This window comes from Canis aureus, chromosome 9 (genome assembly GCF_053574225.1).
Source record: "Canis aureus isolate CA01 chromosome 9, VMU_Caureus_v.1.0, whole genome shotgun sequence".
Classification (NCBI taxonomy): Eukaryota; Metazoa; Chordata; class Mammalia; order Carnivora; family Canidae; genus Canis; species Canis aureus.
Window position 1 is genome coordinate 62,810,746 of NC_135619.1, and position 23,100 is coordinate 62,833,845.

At 46.8% G+C, this 23,100-nt stretch overlaps 1 protein-coding gene and 1 long non-coding RNA gene across 3 annotated transcripts in view; one reads left to right on the top strand and one right to left on the bottom strand.

Annotated features, from left to right (window-relative positions):
• The first annotated feature begins 660 nt into the window (after positions 1–660).
• On the top strand, positions 661–22,086 carry LOC144321012 (uncharacterized). Its single transcript, XR_013386702.1, has 2 exons — positions 661–21,337; positions 21,923–22,086. It is a non-coding gene; the product is annotated as an uncharacterized LOC144321012 (long non-coding RNA).
• Positions 10,962–23,100, bottom strand: part of KCNK10 (potassium two pore domain channel subfamily K member 10) — a 130,447-nt gene continuing 118,308 nt past the window's right edge. For both annotated transcript variants that reach the window (XM_077910273.1, XM_077910274.1), the window contains exons 6-7: positions 19,221–19,363; positions 10,962–17,130 (exon numbers count right to left, since the gene is read on the bottom strand). In XM_077910273.1, the coding sequence (XP_077766399.1) occupies positions 16,510–17,130; positions 19,221–19,363 (764 nt within the window). In that variant the 3' untranslated portion in view covers positions 10,962–16,509. The remainder of the gene's footprint in view (positions 17,131–19,220; positions 19,364–23,100) is intronic.

The window sequence follows — 23,100 nt, forward strand, 5'->3', positions numbered from 1 at the left end:
TTTCTCCAAGAAAGACCATTCTGCTGATTGATGGAAGCAGACATTGTGTTGCGAGATGAGCCAAGTTTGAGAGTCTTCCTCCAATTACCTTTTGATTAATGGTCTACACCACAAAACTCTGATCCATATTTGCCCCACACTGGAGCCCTCCATAACATAATTCTATGAAGAGGAGGGCTAGTTCTCAACTTGAGGCATATTTCCACTCCACTCCCTCTCTTCTCTTTTTACCAATGGAGCTCGGCCTGGTTGGCCTCATCTAAGGATGAATGATTTAGGGAAACTGCTCTGTGCCTTAAGTAGAGGCATGCAGGCCACAGTAGGAAGAATTCCTAGTGAGTTTTTGCCTGAGTTTATTAGTGGGCAGTTCATAAAGAAGGAAGGGAAATGGGGGGAGAGAGGGAGGGAAGTGGGGAGGGAAACAGGGAAGAATGGAGAGAGGGACACAGGAGAAAGGAAGGCAGGCAGGAAAAGGTGGAAGAGAAGGAAGGACATATATGCAGATACAGATGAAATCAGAACTGAAAGGGACAATAGCCCCCATCTCAAGTCCACAGATTTAAACAACAACAACAACAACAACAGAAAATTGTGTTAAATTCATTTTTGAGAAAGGAGAAGACACTGAATCAAAGTTCTTTTTTTTTTTTTTTTTGAATCAAAGTTCTTAAATAACTTGATTCAGATCTCATGGCCGCTGTTTTCTAGCTGGATGATGAAGTCCCTTTAACAAGATGCTCAGATGTGCGAATACTTTCTTTCCCTGCCTGAAAGGACTGGAAGCACCTTCTAAATCCATGGTGCTCTTCCTTCATGCAGGTTTGTGTTCCTAGACAAGGTTGTAACTGAATTTGTTTTTCGGGCCTCATCCTTCCTCATAGACCCGCCATGCTCCCCCACAGCCTGGAGGATAAAGTCCAAGGCTCTCAACATGGTACTTGAGGTCCATCATGGGCCTGGCCCCTCCACATTCCCATTTTGGTCTTTCCATTCTAACAGCAACCCTGTGGCTCATCCCAACCCAAGCTTTTCTGCACTTTTGCTCTCAGTTCTGCTGGGAGCCCTCACCTTCCCAGGCCAACTGCTACTCAGACCTCTTCCCAAAGTCTGCCATGACCCCTCCTTGCTCATTTCCACTGCTAGGTGGTGGCTGGGAACCCCCACCCTGGGCATGCCACTGTCATTGCACTGGCCACATTCTATGATGTTTGTCGGCTTCATGGATTTCACCCTCAACAAGATAACAAGGTCCTCTGGGCAGATCCATCACTGGATTCCCCGCCTTTGAGCACCATGCCCCACACACAGTAGGCATTCAATAAATGTTTGTCGGGTGAAGGGATGAATGAGTGATCATCTTCTCTCCACACCTGAAACCCAGATGTCCTTTAGAAGATGGAAAACAAAGTTTGAAGCCACTCTTGTTTGTTAATTCTTCCCTCCAGCCCCTTGGTAGGTGCATATTTTGTGCCTTTTTCTCCTCGTATCTTGTTTCTGTCTTACTCCCCTTTGTCACTTTAGTGGCATGCCAGCTCCCATATGCTGGAAGCCTGGACATCGTGCCACCAGAAAGTGTCAACTGCCAGAGATGGGTCTGAGTCAGCTGGGGGCATCAAAAGGCAAGGAGATGTCCCTGAAATCTATTTCTAGGGACTCAGGGTGTGTTGGGAGACCGTGATTTCTGTTTCAAGAAAACCAAGGAGAGCCTGATGTACAAGTACGGGTGCCACATCAGGAATGTTGTATTGCCTTCTGGATCCCTCCCAACTCGTTGGAGACGTACAACTAGCAGCTGGAGGGCCATCTCTCAGGATTACTGTAGTGAGAACGTAGGCTCTGTATGGAACTTTGGAATAAGTGACTTCGAGATTCTCTACCCCTCTATTGGCAGCTCTCTATCTTTGAATATGGTTTGGAGAAATGGCAGTAAGCCTCTAATTGGGATCATGATTCAGACCCACCGACTCATTCCCTTCCTTCCCAGTAAGGGGCACTGGAACTAGGTCCCCATATCCCTTCTCCTGTCCTAGGGAAGGGTGGGCATTCTCCTCCCCTGGGTTCTTACAAGGTCCAACCTATGAAAAGAAAGTGAAGATTGAAGTTCCAGAGAAAGACAGTTACCATAACATAAAAGAAGAAACACATCCATCCCTGGGCCCTGCTGATATACACACAACATATGTGACTCCACCCTAGTTATTCAAGCTCGTGTGGACAGCAGCGGGCTTGATAGACATGGTTTCAGTGCCTTTGGCACAAGCACCTCCCAGGACCCTCTCTTGGATATACATAGTTAAGGGCCAGCCCCAGGACCTTCTAGCATCTTCCATGGCCTGCCTGCCAGTTTGATTGTTGGCAGCAGCCCAGAGCCCTCACACAGCCCAGCAGCCGAAGAGGAAATGATGAGTACTGCATGACAGAGTCGGGGCGGGGGGGGGACTCCTGAGATGCAGATGTGAGAGAAACTCAGGGCAGGGGACTTCCCCGGGCAGCTGCAGGCAGGGCCAGAGAAATACTGCTTTGTGGCTCTTGCTGCCATCTTCACCCTCTGGGTAATGGGCGATCTCTCCCTGGAGTTTCGTCACACTCAGAACAACTGGACTAAGATGACTCCTGGAAAAGAGTTTGGGAGTAAAGAGGAATGATGAGGGCAGCCCGGGTGGCTCAGCGGTTTAGCGCTGCCTTCAGCCTAGGTCATGATCCTGGAGACCCGGGGTCGAGTCCCGCATCGGCTCCCTGCATGGAGCCTGCTTCTCCCTCTGCCTGTGTCTCTGCCTCTCTCTCTCTGTCTCTCAAGAATAAATAAAATCTTTAAAAAAAGAGAGAGAGAAATGATGATCTGGACCGCATGAAGGCATCCTCCGAAGTGGGGGTGGTGGCAGAAACCTGTCCCCATGATGCAGGGCTCTGGGCAGAACAGAGAGGAGCCTCCCATTTGGCAGCAATGAAGGGAGAAATGATGGCAAGAAGAGGCAAGCCACTTTTTGTAGTAACTATCCTGTGACTGGCCGGGAAGGTTTTCCTGGCCCACATGGCCCCAGGAAATGGGGCCCCTGGATACTGCTGCTGTGCTCCACAGGGCAATGGGCTGCAATGTCACTGCTTGTCACCGCCCTGCCTAAAGAAAGGCACAGGCTCTGTCTGCTTGGGTCTGGAGTCTCGTCCCATACCTTGCCCACTGATGCACTACCACCACCACCTACCCTCCCAGACCCCGTGAAGTTCATGGGATGGACCTTTTAAAAAAAAACAAACAAAACTGTAAACTTTTGCAAAGCACAGAAACTACTCCAAGGTACACAAATACTATTAATATACCCTACTCCCAAACATTCCCCACACCAGCTTTCTTGGCCTCCTAAAGCCAGGAGGAAGTGGGGTCTTCCAATGTGAGAAATGACTTCTAAATGCCAAGAGGTATTTTTGAATAGAATCCTGTAAGACATGAAAGGGTCCGTAGGAAACATGGATAGAAACAACAGCATGGCCTACAACCAAACCCCCCAAACTGCAGGAGGAACTTCTTGCTGAAGGCCAGTTGCCCAGCTTTAGCAGACTCTGCAGGCAAGGAGAACTGGGCAGAAGGTAGAGGTGGGGTAATGGCCAGTGCCCTCCATCCTCCTCCCCAGGAGCCACATCTGGTGAAGAGAAACCATCCAGGATGAGGAGGAGAGCAGGTGTAGCCTAGGGGAAGGATTCCAAAAAGTCCCCATAAGGATGAAGCCCACCCACATCCCTCCAATAGACCCCCTCCCCCCCCCCACCCCGTTCATAACTGCTTCAAGGAGGATGGGACTCAGGGAACAAGAGAGGGAGACAGAAAAAGAGGAAGGTGAAGACACTACCTTGTATTTTCCACTACACACTCGTACCTCATATGTAACCTGGACAGCCTACCACATTTCCTGATAGGTGGTGAACTCTCTGGCTTTCCCTAGTGATATTACGGATGGACAGCCTATAACTTATATCGAGCTCTGACTTATCTTTTCACTGAGCTGGATGGGGCTGGGGGGGTGGGTGCTGTTAATATTCAGGTACAGTCATTACAAGCCATCGCTATTGCTTGACCCTGGAGGGTAACTGTGCTTTAACTAAGACACAAGGGAAGGGGAGCTCTGGATGGGGCTCCAATCACAGATGGTTGCTCATCCTCCAGCCACTGGGGAGGAACAGTCCTCGATTCCTGGAAGTCAGAATCCCAGCCTTAAGAGACTCCCCCAAGTTACTCTGGAGAGAGATGAGTTACCCTAGGCTATCTGGTACCATTGATGACAAAGCAGTGGTATCTACTGGAGCCCCTCCCTGTTCCCTCTACTGTGATGTAATTGTCATGTTTGGATTGGACGCTTCATGGCAGGGAAGCGCCAATAAGAAGAATGTGGAATCTAGAGCTGAGCACGTATCTATTTTCTGTCCCAATCCTGTCTTCCCTCAAGGTGTGACCTTGGGCGCATCACTACAGTTGTCTGCCCACCTAGCAAACAGGACTTGCATTTGTGTTATGGTAAAAAAAAGGAGACAGTCAAGCTTAACCTTCTCGATGAGTCTGACGAGCCAAGAATGACTGAAAGACTCTTTAGTTTCTTTTAGTGTTAAAACATAAAGAAATGGAAAATAAATTGGAAAGGAGAAATCATACCCCCTAGAGAAAGGGACTAGTCAAATTCTGAGTTGTATATTTTTTCCACTTAATCAATTCTCTTCTTCTGTACAGATAACCACATAGAATAAGAGGACAGAAACACTTAGTATTAAATATTGTACATAACTATTTAATTAATAATAAAATCATTAACTGTGTGTGCATGTACCTAGCACATAGTTAAGAGCTTCCTATATGGTAGCCCTGGAGTATTCTAGCCTCTTTTTTTTTTTTAAATCTTTTGTGAAAGGTCATGACCTCTTGTTTTGTTCTAATGGCCTTCGGGACTTCTTCTGGGTCTCTTGTCAGAGAAAAGGCCCAGAATCCTGAGCTTAAAGATACAGAAATGGGGGAGATCCTCACCACTGTTAAGCCTGAACATCATTTTTGTTAAACGAGGATTCTCATTTTACACTTTCCTGCTCCCTTTATCTGCTGATCCTCTCCAATAAACTTCCCCCCAGGAAAGAACTTGGGGCAGGACACCTGCTTTGTAACTTTGGTGAAGACCCCTGATGTTTCTAGATGCTCACCTCCCCTTCGACAGATGGCAACTGTTTGTGCTGAGATCCAGCATCCAGCCTAGTGCTGGGCCTTGGCAATGAGTTTCATACTGATGGACCCCTCCACCCTAACACTGTCTTGAGATGTACTGAGTTGAAGCCTAGCATTTTCAACGTATGGCCTTGCAACCAAAAATCCCCTGGCCAGAGTCAAGCACACTGTGCACTTTTGCAGGCATCCATATGGGGATGCATTGTGCTGTCTTGAGTATTTGGTTGGACCCTAGGAAAAGCCATTCTAAGAAAACCTCCTCTGTCCCAGCAACCTTTTCTTCCTCTTGTGGAGCATGGCACAGGGGCTGCCATAGACATCCAGGGAGAAAACAGTCTCCTCGAGCTGACCCGCTTATCTTCCCATTGGAAGGCCCTCCCTAATCCCTTCAGTTCAGGTCCCTTTGAGGTCCTTCTATAACCTCAGGCCACCTCTTCTTGCTTTTGATTGTTGCTAAGATCATTTTTCTGAAAGCTCTCACCTGTTCAGGGCTGGCCTTCCCCAAATCCAAGACTACCTTTAGCTTCCTGGCAGGCCTCTGTACCTCAGACTAGGCAGGATCATCTATGTGGGGATTCCCTTATCTCCTATACTCATTGTCCAGTAGTTTTGGCTCATGTGCCCTGACTCTGCACCAGGACATGCAGAATATTACCCTCGTGGGATCCTTGCCCTCCAGGAGAAGAAGAGCCTCTGGTTCCACCTGCTTCCAGATGCTCTGAGGAGCATTTCTCCTCTAGGGAGATTATTTCACCTCTTAGCTTCTGGAAGACATTTTTGCCTGGATCCCCTATCTTTTCTCCTTTACCAGTTCTCATTTTTCCATCACCATCCACCAAGCATTCGGACTTCTGAGAAAATAAATAGCCAGGGAAATGCTAGGTTACTTTTTCTTCCTTTGCAGTCACATCCTTCTTTTACTTGAATTGAGGTGGGGATGGGGGCATGCAGAAGGTAGACAGAGGAAAAGGAAAAGGAAAACTCAGGGAGAGACAAAACCATGTTTTTACCACACAGTGATCCTCCAGCCCCGTTGAGAATATGCAGTCAGCTTTTCGTGATCATGTTCTTTCGTCTAAGAGCTCCTGAGATGACTGAGGAGGTGGGCCCCTCTCAGATGCACACATGCCTATTTTCCGGGGCGGGGGGGAAGTCCTTCCTCAGATTGGCAAGAAATTGATTTTGGACCCCAGATCCCACAGGGCTGAGCTAGTGAAGGGAGAGAGCCCAGGGGCAGGCATGAGTATGTGTCTGGGTGCCCAGAGGGTAGCCAGGCCTGGGCGAGTCTGGAGTTCAGTCCTATGACCTAGTTTGGCCATGGGGCCGATTGGATCTCTCTCTCTCCCCCTGGAGGGACCCCCACTGCTGCCCTCATCCCTCCTACTCCCTCAGGCAAATAAACTCTGCTGGGCCCCACCTCCTCACTGCTGAGGCTGGAAGAAGATAAAAAGTAGTTCAGCTGAGGGTGTTCCTGGTCTCTAGTTACAGGAAACTACCAACCCATCCCTTCCTCAAAAAGAGATTGTCCGGTTGAAGGCACTGCTCAGACACAAACCAAGTGTTTCTAGAATAGGAATCTTTCACAAATCAAGGAGAAAACTGATCTTCTGTTCCTGCCTAAGAAACAAGATGTTATAGGTTCAAATCAAGAAAAGTCATTTAAGACAGAAAAAAAGTTCAGGTATGCAAGAAATGGTGAAGTTCTTTATTTTTTCTGTAAAGCAACCTAATACCCTTTCAAGTAGTGAGGGAAATTCTAGTCTGGTTGGTGGTTTGGGCTGGGCTTTCCTGCATCGCTTCCTCCAGTGCCCCTGGCCCCTCTGGCAGGGCTACCCAAGGGCTTCTCGGATGATGCTCATCATGCTGTCTGTCCTTTCTCTTTAGGGGGCTGTACAAAGGACCCCAGACTCTGTCCCCAACCTAAGACCATATCCTCTGACTTGGGGAAGTCCTTTTCCCATCAGTGTGCTCCAAGCCGCTGTGCTTCTGTCAAATGAAATCCTCTCGTGGGCCTGGCTCTTGAACCAAAGAGGTGGGAATATTCTTGCCATTATGTTCCTCCCTTGAGGAAATGAAGCCAGAACCTAAGATCTGCTTGATATGAGACTAGAGGGAGGGAAAACACACAGAAGAGAAGCAAAGGTACTGCATGTGCTTGAGTCACATGTGGGCTATCAGAAGGAGTTACGATTCCTGTTGTAATTGGGGGTCAATGGCACTTCTCTTCTGTTCATCTTTTGAGTTTGGCTTAGCATTTGTGATTTATTTGAGTCATTATAAGGCATCTCACCCTTAAAAGGAAATGCCTTATAACAAAGTAATCCCTAGCAAGGATTTATTTGTGATGTGCTCAGACAAATGGATTGATCTTAAATATTCTCACACAGAATTACACTTTGGAGCCATTCACACACCCCTGCTCCCTAGCCAGTCTTAATCTATTTTCTTTAAGATGATGCCTCTTGCAGAAACCCTGCTTTGACTGCCATGGTGCCCACTGATCCTCATGCTCTCTGAATTCCTAGCCCCCCTGTGCTTTTGAACCAAATCACATGCTGTCCTACTATTGCTCTTCCTCCAATGGGATTGCAGGATTTTACCACCCAGAGAAACATTGTGCAGGGCTGCCTAACTGTACAATGTGAGATCGGTGAGGGCAGGGACTATGGCTTTGCCATCCCCTGCCACTCTCCCAGGACCTCGTACCAAAGAGGCTCCATAAATGTTGGTAAATGGATGGATGGATAGATGGATGCAATCTGCAATCTTAGTCTGTTACCATCACCACTGGTGTTTCTTCCCTTTCCTCCCCTCAACAATAATTCGGTGGTGAAATTATTTTGGATTCGTATTCACTTATACGAATAATGGGACACCCTATCACTTTTCTTTTTCCTTTGGAATCTGACAAGTAAATAACAATGTTTTTTTGCTTTGTTTTGTTTTTTTAAGATTTATTCATGATAGACACAAAGAGAGAAGGAGGCAGAGACGCAGGCAGAGGGAGGAGCAGGCCCCATGCTGGGAGCCCGATGCGGGACTTGATCCCGGGACTCCAGGATCGCACCCGGGGCCAAAGGCCAAACTGCTGAGCCACCCAGGGATCCCTAGAACAATGTTCTTTTAAGGCATACATTAATGTCCTACCTAAAATACTGAAATGTACACCCAGAAATTATGTTAGCATTATATGTATTTCTTATTTCTTAACATTTGCAACTAATGCTGTTCATTCCAGAATGGTGGAGTTCTCCAAGGCTCTTCATTTCAAAACAAACTTATATCTTCTGAAGTCTTACAGGTTCTTTGCCTCAGGTATTTGCAAATCACTCAAAACAGCCATTGATGTAGGTGGTTTATAGATAACACAGATTGCTCTATTGGAAAATATTTTAATGTTATCATGTTCCAAGTGAGGAAAAAATCCTTATTTATCTTAAGTGATTCCATGTAATAATTAATGACCTTTAAAATTCATTTATTAAACACAACTCTTTCAAATCGTTTATGAGAGACATTATATATATTTGTGTATATGTATATAGCTTTAGATTCTTTTAGTGCATTTTTTAATTTATTTCTAAGAACCACTCACTAAAAATTTAAAATATTTCCCACAAAGGCAATGGATGGATGTTGACTTATGTGCCATCTCAAATTCGTATGGCCAGGTATACCCTAGCACCAATCCTGGAATAGTTTTATATTAAGGTGTTTACACTGCTCTGGCTCCTGTGATTGATGTAAGGCCATGGAGGTAATCAGGTAAAAGCTGTCTTTGGAGTCAGTGTTCTGTATGCAGAAATCTTCCAATATACTTGCCGTTTTTGTCTGGACTGCTACCCTGTGCCCTAGGATTCCCTCTCACACTGAATCCGCCCAACCTTCCCTCAAGCTCACCCCACATTTGGGTTCTCTTCCTCTGTTCCTACAGTCCACAGAGGCTCCTTACTCAACACGATGGTTTTGGTTGGCTGTTTATCCAACAAATGTCTTTTGAGCTTCTACCATGTTCTGTGCACTATGCCAGGCCCATGAAAACAATGAGGGAACAAGATGTCCCTCTAGGATCTCTGGATACAGGGAAGATGGACAATTGCAACAATGGAGTGACAGCTGTCACCAGGGAAATCATTGGAAAGCCATCAATTCCAGTCCTGGAGGGGCAGAGAGGCTTCCAGAAAACCGATTCCCACAGCATGGTGGCCATGAAATTGAGCACCTGTGAGATGCCTCTGGGATTCTTAGGGCTAACTGGAGAGGAATTTGAGGGGCTGGATCCCCACAAAACAGCTGGGCAGGACCAGAGAAATATTGTATCTGGGTACTTTGGGCTTCTCTAGGAAACACATGTCCATTTACAAGAATTTTGGAAAATTCTTTAATGTTCAACAAAAGGTATCATATTACCTTGCCCCTGTCCTCTCAGTAACTAATGCTACTCAGTTCTAAATGCTATGCCTTCATAAAGGAACAAGTTTAAAAGGCAGATAATGTCTCAGCATTGTTCTGGAAATAGTTCTGACCTCATGATCCCATGAAAGAATCTTGAGGACCTACAAGGGTCACTGGACCAATATTTTGAAAGCTACTAACCTTGAGTATAGTCTTAAAATAGATTCTAAGAGGGGTTAGCCCCGGTGGCTCAGCGGTTTAGCGCCGCTTTCGGCCTGGGTTGTGGTCCTGGAGACCCAGGATCGAGTCCCATGTCGGGCTCCCTGTATGGAGCCTGCTTCTCCAACTTTGCCTGAGTCTTTGCTTCTCTCTCTCTCTCTCTCTGATAAATAAATTTTTAAAAGATTCTAAGAATGTACTTGGGTTAATAGGGAAGTGACTCTGTGATTAAGAGAGCTGCCTTGGGTACAAGAGTTAGGAGTGGTGGCACATTTGCCATATATTTGACATCCTCACAAAGCACAGGCCCTTATTTCCTAGATTCACAGAGAGTCAAGCTATATCTACAGTAATAAGATTGGTTTTAAAACAAAAATTGCAGAGATCCCTGGGTGGCTCAGCAGTTCAGCGCCTGCCTTTGGCCCAGGGCGTGATCCTAGAGTCCCAGGATCGAGTCCCACGTCGGGCTCCTGGCATGGAGCCTGCTTCTCTCTCTGCCTGTGTCTCTGTCTCTGTCTCTCTCTCTCTGTCTCTCTCTGTGTGTCTATCATGAATAAATAAATAAAATCTTTAAAAAATAAATCCCATCACCAAACATCTGACTGAGAGCTATCCTTCAGAGTAGTCATCCTTACAGTCTAGTTATTTCAATGACGATCACTGTAAATTTTGGAGTTCTTTGTAAAATACAGACCAAACTCATCACTTCATAGGTAAACTGGGTTTTGACCAAGACGATACTTTAGGAGTGGTATAAATTTGCTTATTTAACCAGCCTTGGCTCCAAATGACTTCCAAGTCATGAAAAGATTAAATCTGCCTCAGAGGATGAAAATGTGCTATGAAATGGTATTAAAATTACTCCACCAATAATTTGAGTGTCTCTATTATATCAAGCACAGCACTAGGTGCTGGAAATGGAGATGAAAAAGGCTAATTCCTGCCCTGAGGAGTTTATAACCTGCTTCAAACCCAGGGTGGGCTCCTCAACCTGCAAGACAATGGGTTTGCTTAGGCTCTAGTCTGGTGCTGATGCCTGCATGTAAGTGGGTGTGCTCAGCCAGAAGACCTGAGTGTAGCCACCACCCAAGCCACTGTGAACCATGCTTGGCCCCACAAAAGAAAGGAAAACAGGAGAGACATTGGATCAGATCTTCCAGAAGGTCTTTGTTGCAATTTTCTGCATCATTGAAAAAAAAAAAAAAGTTACATCATCATCATCATCAAATAAAGACAATAGCAGCAGAGCTCATTGAAACGTTACAAGCAAATTTGCTCTTATACTTTTCCTAAGAACATTACGAAATTCCCTCCTCCCCCCACCCCACATTATTTTCTGTAAAATGCCTTTTTTTTTTTTTTAAAGCACCATGAAATCCTACAGAGAGAAAAACAGGTAAAACACCTCCACACGTGAGTTTATCGTCATCACTGGGGTCCCTGCCTAGGAGTCTGGAGTCTGGGACGGGGAAGAGGCTGGAGGCTGGCATGTGGGTTGGTTTGCATATCGTTTCTAGGCACCATTGCACCTTCTCCCTTCAAGCTCGGCGCCCTGATGGCAAAGGAGAGGTTTTCCAATCACCTTCTGTAACATTGGTCTGCTGTATCTACGGAGTGAGTCCTCTCAAGGATTTTTTTTTTTAAATACACAGGGAACGATTTGAGATTTTTCACTTAAGAACTGGGAACAGAAGGTAGATTTCAAATCTCTTAGGCACCTGTGAAAATGATCATCACTTTCAGTAAAACCAGAGATACTTCTTATTTCTCCTCTTTGCCACTGCACTGATGTCATGTGACCTAGGGACTGCCATGGGAGGACCGAGGTTTACAGGGATGGCGGACAAGTTGGTGAAGTACAACGCTGCTGGTTTATGGTACAAGGACAGGGTGCAGGGCTGTATTTATAGCCATGTAATCAACATGTTATTCATTCCAAAGTTTCCATATGCAGAATTATCAGCATCTACAATGCCAAACTCAAGTCACCTTTGTTTCTGAGAGTTCCCACTTTTATTTTTTAAGGCCATTGCTAACTAGCTCTTATACTATGCCAGTGAAAGCTCCCTCCGCTGACACAGCCACTGTCCTTGCACACAGTTGCACCATAACGGAAATCATAAACTTCCACTTGAAACATTAGCGGGATGCAGAAAGCAGAGACAGGAAATGCAATATTGGGGGGGTTTTCCTCATTTTTTCGAGAGTCTCTGCACATTTGTCTGTTTTCCTATGCCTTTCCTATGGTTTGGAAACTGCAGTATACATGGGATACATTCCCAATTACTCATTACCCAATCCAATGAGTCTAAATAAATCTGTCCCACTCAAATTGTGGCCACATTCTCAGTAATACCCAAAACCAAGCACACAAATAGATGAGCAGCATTGATTCAGCCAGGAAATGATGTCCTCTCAGAAGGGGGCAAAGGGGTGGTTTGCTAATGTCTAGCACGATAGGACTTTCAACATCAAATGGTCCCCATAGAACCCAAAGCCTCTTATTTCCAGTGTGTGTGTGTGTGTGTGTGTGTGTGTGTGTATAAGAGAGACAGAGAGAGAAAGAGAGATCTGTCTATAGTATTTGAATTCATGAAGTAATCAAAGGGAACCTTTACTACAACTGACTGCAAATAGAGAAGAGCTTAAAATTCTTTAAATAGTCTTAACACCATGCAAAAAATGCTCATGTAGCCTGAGCCTTCCGGGTGACCGTGTGCTATGAGAGGATAGAGTGAGCCTACACAGGGCACCATTCTAATTTGGACACCAGGGTCCCAAACACAACTGGGTCTCCATCGATTACCCAGAAAACAAATCCCAAAGGGCAGGAGACTAAGCTCTCCTCTTAGCCTAAAATGAGGGGAGCCCATTAGTCGGTATTCACAAAACCAGCTACTACGGTTCTTCATAAATATAACGAACTCAGAGGCCAGGGGATGTTTGGTCAGAGAACCGCAGAACTCAAAGGAGCCTTGATGATTACCGTGTTCAAAGCCCTCAATGCACTGATGAGGTAACAGAGAAGCGCAAGATCCGAGGTACCCACGATCACAGGCTGGGACAGGGGAGCCCAGAAAAATAGTCCCAGTCGCCTCACTTGCAGGCCAAGGACACCCCGACCTGCACACCCATTAGGGCCCTACCCCAAAAGTGATTAAGTTCCTAGGGTTCACTGTTGGGTTAGGACTGGGTATGGAGCTATAGTCTCCCAAACTGTCCCCCTGGCCATCAGCAGTAACCCTCCAGATCTATTACGGAAGGAAGGATCAGTACCCAATTACCAGGTGAAGCAAAAGACACTGCCCACTGAAGATACAGAACATGTGCTCTTCCCATGTGCAAAATCAAGGCATTTATTCCAAGTTTATGGCAGGGTAGGGAGCACAGGTCGGAAGGGCAGGGCAGGGCTGTGCTGATGTGTTTAGAATTTGTAGCAGTTTTGCTGCATACTAATTGTCACATCTTAAAAGGGTAACTCATTCAAGCAACTTCGTAACAACTGGCCTCCCCCCAAATCTTAGCTCGGACACACTAAGCTCTTACTCCCTCTCAGCTTCTCCCTTGGAGAGTATGTTATAGCTTGTCCAATACTGCCCACATAACTAGTGGATCAAGCTCCACAGAGGGAGGGCTCTTCTTTGATTCTATTCCTCAGGGCTTTGGCCCCCTCTGTACTCAGGGAACAGGTTATATTGGATATTTTCCCACTCTCTGCCAAGGGCTATTTTTGATCCGTCCGTATTACTGTGATTCGCCTCATTTGGGGAAGCGTCTATGCACACACCAACAGCTGTTCCATCTGGTAGAATGTGCAGCTTAGTGCTTTGAATTGTTTTATTCCTGCTGTATACGGAGTTCCTGCAAGGTAAGCAAGTAAAGTGCAAAAGAGTGCTTTCAAAGGGCATTTTTAACAATACAGAAAGTGTGCCACACACAGCATTCTCGAAACCCAAACCAAAAATAATGTATAAGCATCTGGAAGGGCAACACTGTAGGTCACGTTTACACAGAGACCTCGACGTACCCTCCTGGCCATAGAGATCTTCTCCCCGCCTCTGTATGCCGTGTCCGTGAAACTAGAAAGACACACAACGCACACAAACACGCACAGACACACACACATTCACAAGAGTGCATGACATGGACACTAGAGCAAAGTCAAAAGCAGACTTTGGTCAGACGGCCTTTGAATACCACCTCTATACCACCTTCTTGCTGTGTGCCATTGGGTAGGTTACTCCGCTTCCCTGAGCCTCCGCATCCTCATCTGTATATAATGGGTTTGCAAACACTTCCCGTAGAGCGTTGCTATGAGGTTTCAGTGAGCTAATGCCCATAAAGTGCCTGATCCAGTGCCTGGCCCGTGGAAACCATTGGATAAATGACAGGGAAGCCTCTTTGCCAGAGTCGTCTGTAGGGTCTGGGATTTTAACACACTACTATAAAGAAGGTCACGAGGACTACAGGGTGGAAATGCAAATGAATGAGATCAATGGGTAGTTTAATCAGGGAGGTTTTTTTAACTTGTCAGAAGAATGAAGTTCCAGATCTCTACCAAGTAAAACACATTTTGTCAGGCTGGAAAGACCCTCACAGTAAGAGCCAGTGCCCACACCTGCATTAACGTCATTTCCATGTCTGTTCATACGTGGACACAGGATGTTGCCAGTGAGCACCAGCCCCAGCCCCTGGGAGGCATGAGCCCAAATGGACCATTGACAGGAAGGGCCTCATGAAAGTTGATTCTTATTTGGCTCCTTCCCAAAAGCAATGCCAGAACTTTAGCTAGAGCTTAAAATTTTGGGGTAGGGGAAGGTGGAGCTGCATGTGCCTCCAGGCAAGGGAGAACTGTGCATTTTTGGGAAATGGGCAGAAAGAGGTCTGCCCTGGTACCAGTGGTCAAGGATGTGGTAGGTATGATTTTCCCCAGAAGTCAGAAAGCATCAGATGATTTCGGGAAGTCTCTGCTAGTTCTGTGATCTCTTGATAAGTCCACTCTGTGCGTGTTAGCCACGTGAATCCCCAAAAGGTGGCGCTGAGCCTGGGAGGCCCATAACCAGCAACTTCCTGGGGTTTGGGGTTGCCAGGTCCAAATGCTTAAGAGCATGTGGTCCAAACGGCTGTATCGGGACCACAAATAGCCAATTATGCAACAGGCTGAGGCGCACAGAGGATGGTGAGACCCACACATATTTTGTCCTTTCTGATTAAAAAAAAAAAAATCTACTAAAAATCTTCTTCTCCAAACTGATGACTGGCCACTCCCCCACTTTCCTTCACTGACCACCCAAACCCTCATGGAACAATCGTGTTGCACTGTTGGCCTGTGGAACCATCACACAGGTGTTCCGTTAGTGAGTAGCAGGTGCAAGACAAAATAGCAAGGAAAAGAAGTGATGCTTTCCAAATAAGGAACACCCAAACATAAAAGTGGAATGTTGTAAATACTTCTTTTAAGCATTAGTTTTTAAATGGCATTAATGGCACTTAAGCTGCAAGCAATGAAAACAATTCAATTTTCTTGTACAAGAAAGAGTTGGTTGGGGGATTCTTTCTTTTGTTTGGAGATAGCAAGATGGGACCTCGCCACTACGTCTACCTTTAAGACACCCAAAGGGACAAAAAGCCCTGAGATGGAATGATGCCATGGTCCTCCTTGGTATGTCTCAGACATGCAGGATGTCTATTTTTATAAAAATTTAGGATCAGCTAGACAGAACAGTAAGCCACTGGCATCATGCAAGGCAATCGTTTTGGTATTTTTTCCCCCTCTTATCAAAACAACCTATAACCAGAGTTCCACTAGGAAAGTGAACATGGACATTTCAAAACCAGTTTATTTTCACCACTGCACCCACTGAGGAAAATGCATGATTTTTTTTTTTTTTTTTTTTTGCCTGTAACCATGCAGCGAATGAGGTTGAGTTTTCGCCAATGCTTGCAAGTTCATTTGTCGTTCGCCGACAGATGAAATTCATTAGGCTTCTGTCATTGGTTAAGGTGATATCCACAGTGTGATGCATTTGTGATTTTTTTCTCTCTTTTGTAATGAGGAAAGCAATTGCACCTTTTAATACGTGTGCTCTGATCTGTTTCCCACAAATTCCACGTGCTCGCGGGTCCCACGGACATTCACTTGGAGCTTAGAAAGACTGGATACGCACTGAGTGGTTCGCTATCAAAATTCCAGCTCAGCACGACCTACCACAAGGTCGGCTCTCAGCCTCATCACAGGTACTTGTTCAGACCCCCTCCACCCCTCTTCTGTGTGTGCACATATCTCTAACGGTAGTTTCGGGGAACGAGGCTCCATGTAGAAGACACACCTGCTCCTTTCAGAAGGCTGGTCTAAGGAATAGCTGCCCTTTCTACATGCCGGGGCCGGCGCGGCACTGCACAGGGGGGCGCGGCCCCGACCCGCACCTGCCCTCCACTCGGTGGCCACGACCTCCTGCGTGTGCCAACACTCCCTGGGTGTCCTGCGGCCACTGTCGGAAGTGCGGCCCTTGTCCTTGGATTCCTTTTGGCAGAGCAATCTTTCTCAAGTCGTTTATGGCACAGTGAAATATATTCTTCAATGCTATGTAATTTCGGACTATCGAGAAGTCTGTTTAAGGCACGTGTCTCAGGGTGAATATAAAAAAAAAAACAAACCAACCACAACGCTTGGTCGGGTCCGAGGTCCTCGGCATTTAGTTTCTGTCTTCAAGTAATGCGTTGTTCTCGAGTGCCCTGTCTTTGGTGTCCGTGGGGACCGATCCGTTCTCCACCCCGGCCTGCTGCTGGATGCACTCGGTCAGCGCGGCGGTGCTCGAGTGGTCCGAGTTGCACATCTTCTCCGTCTCCTCCTCCTTCTTCTCCTCGTCCAGGGAGTAGTTCCGGAAGGTCTTGTAGATTTTGTGAACGTCCTCGGGCAAGGTCTTTTTGATGTCCTTGTTTTTCCTCTTGGTGAGCCTGGAGGTGGACCCGAACTTGTTGATGATGTTGTCCTCGGAGGCCCCCTGCCCGTGCTTGTTCAGCTGCTCCGAGCCCTTCAGGCGCAGGTTGTTGGGCCGGTTGTTGATGCTCTCCTGGGACGAGGCCTTGAAGCGGCCTGTGTCCAGGGCGGCGAAGACGGAGCGCTTCTCCGGCGACAGCATGTCCAGCGAGTGGGCCCTCTGGTCCAGGCCCAGGCGGCGGCGCTCCATGCTGCGGATGGTGGCCGCGCGCTGCAGCTTGTCGTGGATCTCCACGCTGAGCCGCCGCCGCGTCTCCCGGAACTCGGCCGTCACGTTGGCCTTCCACTCGGCCGCATGGGCCTTGATTTCGCCCACCTGGCCGGGGGACAGAAGGGCAACAACACACTGAGAACGTTGTCTCCGCTTCAGGGGACCCCCCCCAACCTACCCCACCCCAGCGCCCACAGCCCTTGGGTGTCCCTGGCCGGGAGGGAGAGGCTGGCTCCAGGGAGGCCAGGAGCTGGGGGAGCATGAGCTACCTGTGCCCTAAACATCTATCTCGATTGGGCGCCCGGCTCGGGTGACTCAGGGAGCACAGGTGCTAGAGAAGCCGCCAGGAGCCCAAGGTGCAGGGGCTTGTGAGGAGGGCATTGTGCGGGTGGAGAGGCCGCTCTCTGGAGTTGGACAGGCTTGGGTTCCCATCATGCGCCCATCCCCTTTTTAGTGGTATGGCCTCATTCCTGCCACCTAACTGGAGGTGATCCCGTCTAGCTCACAGAGTTCTCAGTGTTAGGGAGGCAAAGACATGCCCCCCCACCCCCTCCGGGCACCTTGGCCCCTCTCTGTGCCTCCAATGCTGCTGTCTGGGCAGGGTGACCAACCTGTGCCAGTGGGACTGGGACTGTCCCAGTGGTGAAACAGAATGCCCTGTGTCCTAGGCAGCCCTGCAGTCCCGGCCACACTGGGAGTGTTGCTCACCCTGGCCGCACCATGGTCAAGTGCTATCGGGCTTACCCTGCTTTAGGAACACCCTCCAGGGCTCCTGGTAATCAAACTTCCCTAGTCGGGTTCTGTGAAAGCCCACAGAACGTTCTTCCTCGGAATGCATGAGGAGGGATACCAAATTTCTTGGCTCTCATTCAGCAGTGCAAATAGCCCTAGTCCCCGGCTTTTCTACGCAGATGAGGAACCCACAAGTTTGCATTTTTGCATTGAGGAAAGTGGATATTTACGTGGCTACTTTTCCTTTCACTAGAGCAGGTCAGTTAGCCACGTGGGGCATCAGCCTGGGGAGTACACTGACAGGATTGCATTGCCAGTGTTTCCACAAGCCAGGAAAATTAACATTTGGGCCTGGAAACCATACAGGAAATTTTCCATTCAGCAACTTTGTCCTGGTGCCCTTTCTACAGAATGTCTATCTTTGGGCAAGTGAACAGTTGCCCTTCAGGAGGCTGTTCCTCTTTTTATTTCTTTGGGGTTTTTATCTCTCTTCCACTCGTTAGCACTCACTGTTGCTTCTCTTGTCCTCCTTTTCAGTTATTTTCCTCTCTTCCTAGAAGAACTACATGGATTTTTTTTTTTAAATCACAAAATCTACCTTCCCCTCTTCTCTCTTCCTTTTCTTGCTTTTGTGTAGATTTTCATGCATGTTTATAGGAAGGAGTAAAGACTGCCTGCCCCCACACAGAGGGGTAGATTTGTTTCTATAGATCTGACAACCAGGGGGGTGGTAAAGGTGTGTTTGCTTCCTCACAGCTGGTGAAGGACTTGGGTCTCAGAAAATCGAGAAGGAGTCCTAATATCGTACTGCATTCCCATACAGACCCCAAGACCCGATGGACAGGCCCATCTTTCCTAAGCTTTTTGTAAACTTTCTAAGTCTTTCCCACGTATCTGCACACCTCCCTCAACTACAGTCTACCTCTTCTGACTATTGCTATTTTTCCCCCTTTTAATTTCATTCCTTAAAAATAAGTCATTCTGGGGCACCTGGGTGGCTCAGTCACTTAAGCATCCAACTCTTGGTTTCAGCTCAGGTCATGTGATCTCAGGGTCCTGGGATCCAGCCCCACGTGGGGCTCTGTACTCATCAGAGAGTCAGCTTGATATTCCCTCTCTCCCTCTCCCTCTGCACACCCACCCCCACCCCACCCCCTGGCTCCACCACTAACGCTCTCTCTCTCTCTCTCCTAAAAATAAAAATTAAAAGTCGTTGTTTACTAGTCCTTCCAGGATCTGTGGGCTGATGAGTCACTAGATGTTCTCACCTGCCGAAAAAGGATCCAGAAATAACCACTTTCCCACTGAACTTGGCTTTTAGGTAATGATTCAAAAAGAGAAAGCCGTAGGGGGCCTCCATGTAATAAGAAGAAACCCTCCAGCCCACGGAATAGAGATAGGCAGTTCTTGACATGAGTTCATCTGATCTCAGAAACATTTATAGAATTTGGAAGGGGTCCTACCTCTTCTTTTGTCTTTTTGGACAGAACCCGTAGCCAATCTCCGATCATACTGAGGACAGCTGCAAAGTAGGCAAGGCCAACAAGGATCCAAAACCACACTAGGGGCTTATACCACTCCCGGTAATTGATGCCAGCGTTTCCCCCTGAAAACAACCAAACGTTACTTCAACCAGGGTCTAGCATACGGTCTTTGCAGAACAAACATATTCTGGTCCATGTAGCAGAGATGTCATCCCATCACCACCTGACACTCATCTGTTAGGCCTGCTGTATACAAGGGCGTGACAGGGAAGGAAGGGCAAGGAAAAGTGTGTCCCTCCCCTAAAGGAGCCTGACTTGTGGCTTAACTTCTTGGATTCTAGGTCATGCACTGTAATGCCCAGAACAATGCCCACGAACCAAAGACCCATAACAAAAAAGTGTCAGTGGCCGATTTGGTCCACCTCTTCTCAACCCAGGCTTAACAATGAATGATGAGCTAGAGGACAAGGGAGGAGGCCCAGCCACCAACTGTCTTCTTAAACTTCTTTAAATGTAATAAAAATGAGAGATCGATACTCCCCAGTGGCTTGGAATTCTTGGAACTATTTCCTCCTCAATACATGCATTGATTAGGAGCAGAGTGGATGTGTGAAAGTAAAATTAGACCTAATGGCATTCTTGAGCCTTTGAACCTAGCAGTAGTGATTTACCGTTAACTGAGGGATGGTATTTACATGATGCTAATCCAAAAGGTCAATTAGACTGAGTAATTAGAATCGCCGTGCCAGAACTAAAAGGCCAGCTAGTCCAATCCCTTTATATGTAGGGATTACAGTAGAAATCCATCAAACCAAATTGGCCAGCTGCCCGATTGCATTGACCGGCCATTCCACTGGAAAAAACAGTCATTTACTGCAAATAATTAGCCTATTTCTTCTAGCCCTCCTACAGGCGCTGCCAAAGGTAGTCATACAAGACAGGTTCCCAGCCCGGCCCCCTCTCCTAAGGATGTGAGGACGTAACTGCTGTCAGCCTGGCTCTCACTGTGTAAGACCCTACTGCCCAGTGAGGCAGGTGCGCAGTCATTTCTAAGACAACCGGCATTAGTAACGTATGGGTCATTACGGGGCTACGTGATGAGTGATTACTAGTCTTTCCCACTGGGTCGTGGTTGGAGCCTCATCTAGCACCACTGAATCCACACTTAGCTCTTATGGGATCGGTAATGCCTCCCAAAGGCAGCTGGGCAGGCACTGTGGCCTGTGGCTCCTCTCGGTGAGACCAACCCTACGCTGAGCAGGACCAGGGCTGCCCACAAGGTCTCCAGGCCACTGCCACTTTCTTAAAATTAGAATGCCAGACATTGCTAATGGGCTGTGTGGCCAGCCCCCTTGGGTCTGATTTAGCTGCCTTTGTTATTTTTCCTTTTAGGCAACTCTTCCCCCTCCCCTCGAAGCCTCCTCGAGGATCCTACCGGAGTTCCTGCAACAGTAAGTGGTTTTTGAGGTTCATTCTGTCTCTGCACTGAGCCAGACAGAGAACGGTGAGCTTTCCCCCTTGGGGCCAAGAGGAAAGATTTACCTTAGCCAGTCACCACCACCCAAAGAAGCTTGTCACTAGGGGGCGCGAGCGAACAACGCAAAAAAACACCCTTTGGCCTCCTTTCCTACGCTTGTCTGGAATTCAGAGTTCTGTGTGTGATCTCAAGGATATCAAAATGCTGTGATGTTGTTAAGGCTGTCCTAACGTGAGTCGGCCACTAAATCAACCAGGACTTAATCCTGTACAGTGATCAGCGTTCCAATTATATTTCTAGAAGGGTTGATGCAGCAACCATGGACTCTTGTTAATGTACCTTTGTTAACAATCGGGGTATCCTTCCCTACTGCTCTTAGAGCATTGCCCCAGAGGTTGTGACAAACTTTAAGGCATGCCTTCTTGAGACTAATCTGTGTAAGCCCTGGAAACCCGAGCTTCAAAGGGGTCTGGTCTAATTGCAGTCAGCACTGTGAATTATAAAAGACACCTGTCCATGGAGACCTCAGGACAAATGAAATAAGGCTCTGCAGTCGGTGGGAAATAAGGGCCTTAAAACAGTGCAAGGCCTACGACTGTGGAGGTCACACCCTTGCTAGGTAAGTAAAGATAAGGTCAAGTGCCAGTATGTACTATGTGCTCTCAATCCATGGTAATAGGGAGGAATAATCAATTAAAATCATTGGCAGTAGCCCTTGAAGCACCAGTGTCCCCTCTCATTTTCTCCTTGACCCCCCCCCACCACCACCCAGGGAGGAGCAGTGCACCAACTGGGCAGTGCTCCCTGACAAGGGAGGTCCCCGTAGACTAAAAGGTAAAGAACACGGATGTCCTTTCTTCTCTCTCATCCACAATGAAGAGCAGGGACCCACTTCCCATGCATTTATGCGTCACAAGGTTAAATAAATCACACGTGTTCTTTCCCGGGTTACCTTTAACTTTTTCATTTAGAAGCACCATACGCAAAATCATTTTAGGTTGGCCAACCATATTCATTTAAGATCTAAATAAACCAATGCTACCTTTTCTGACATTTTTAATAAAGCTCTAAATGAAGTCCCAACGCAAAGGCCAACAGAGAACATCCATGTGCATTAAATCTGGGGCTCCTTTTATTTTTTTTTTTATTTTTTGGTCCTTCAATCAATGCTGTATTATAAAATGTAATTCATATTATTTTACAGATTCATATTGACTTTTCAATTAACATGAAGGCCTGGATTCAATAACATTAACAAAAGCAGACAGTAGATATTTAATACGCTGACTCTAATTAGAATAGACTATAACAGTTTTTGTTTTATAAGATAACATTGCAATGTGTAACATTAAAATTTAAAATATTCAATTATGGTACTGTCAAATGGCGTTTTTTTAGTGACAAGCTTCCCTGCATCTTCTTACATTGTATGATGATATGTAAACAAATAACATAAATTCCAATTAAAAATTTAAACTCTTGGGATGTCTGGGTGGCTCGGTGGTTGAGCGTCTGCCTTCAGCCCAGGGCGTGATCCTGGAGACCCAGGATCGAGTCCCACATCGGGCTCCATGCATGGAGCCTGCTTCTCCCTCTACCTGTGTCTCTGCCTCTCTCTCTCTCTGTGTCTCTCATGAATAAATAAGTAAAATCTTTAAAAAAAAAAAAAAAAGAAAAAAACTTAAACTCTTTACTGATCACTAAATACATTTTTAAATTTTATATTCCAAAGTTCCTCAAATTGTGCCCCACATTAACAGAGTAACAGACTGAGTCAAGCAGGTGTTTAGAGAGAAGGGCTTGTCCTAAGTGTCCTCTAACAGTCCAGCTGAGAGCCCAGGGCTGACGCACAGCACTATGAAGCACAACCCAGTGCAAACTATGCTCCAGGAGAACTTGAAAAAGTTTGTGAAATAGTCCCAAGAGTTCTCTGTGGTCTCCCTCCAGAGCTTTAGGCCTATCACCAGATGCTACCAGGTGACTCCTGGTGCCATCTGAGTTGGCTGAGCACTGTGTATAAGGAAAGACTGGGCTGGGGTCCCAGAAACCCCCGCTTTTTTAATCGCTTCGACTTTGCAGTGCTTAGTCCTTAGGTAATTTTTTAAAAAGAAGAAGAAGGAAAAAAAAAACTGCTCTTTTTACAAACTGGACTTCAGTCTTCCATCTGCCCAGTTGGGACAGCTGGGAGACCACCCCGGTGGTTAGCATCATCAGAATGAATGTGGAAGGCACCCATGCACCTTTTGAAGAGCCTTTACTATCCCCTCCAGAATGTCCGGTTTTCCAGATTTCCAGATCCTTGTCTACCTTGTGAGCACCATACTCCATGAAGAAACCAAGGCGCTGCCAACATCGTGTGCCAAATAAAGGACGGTCAGCCTG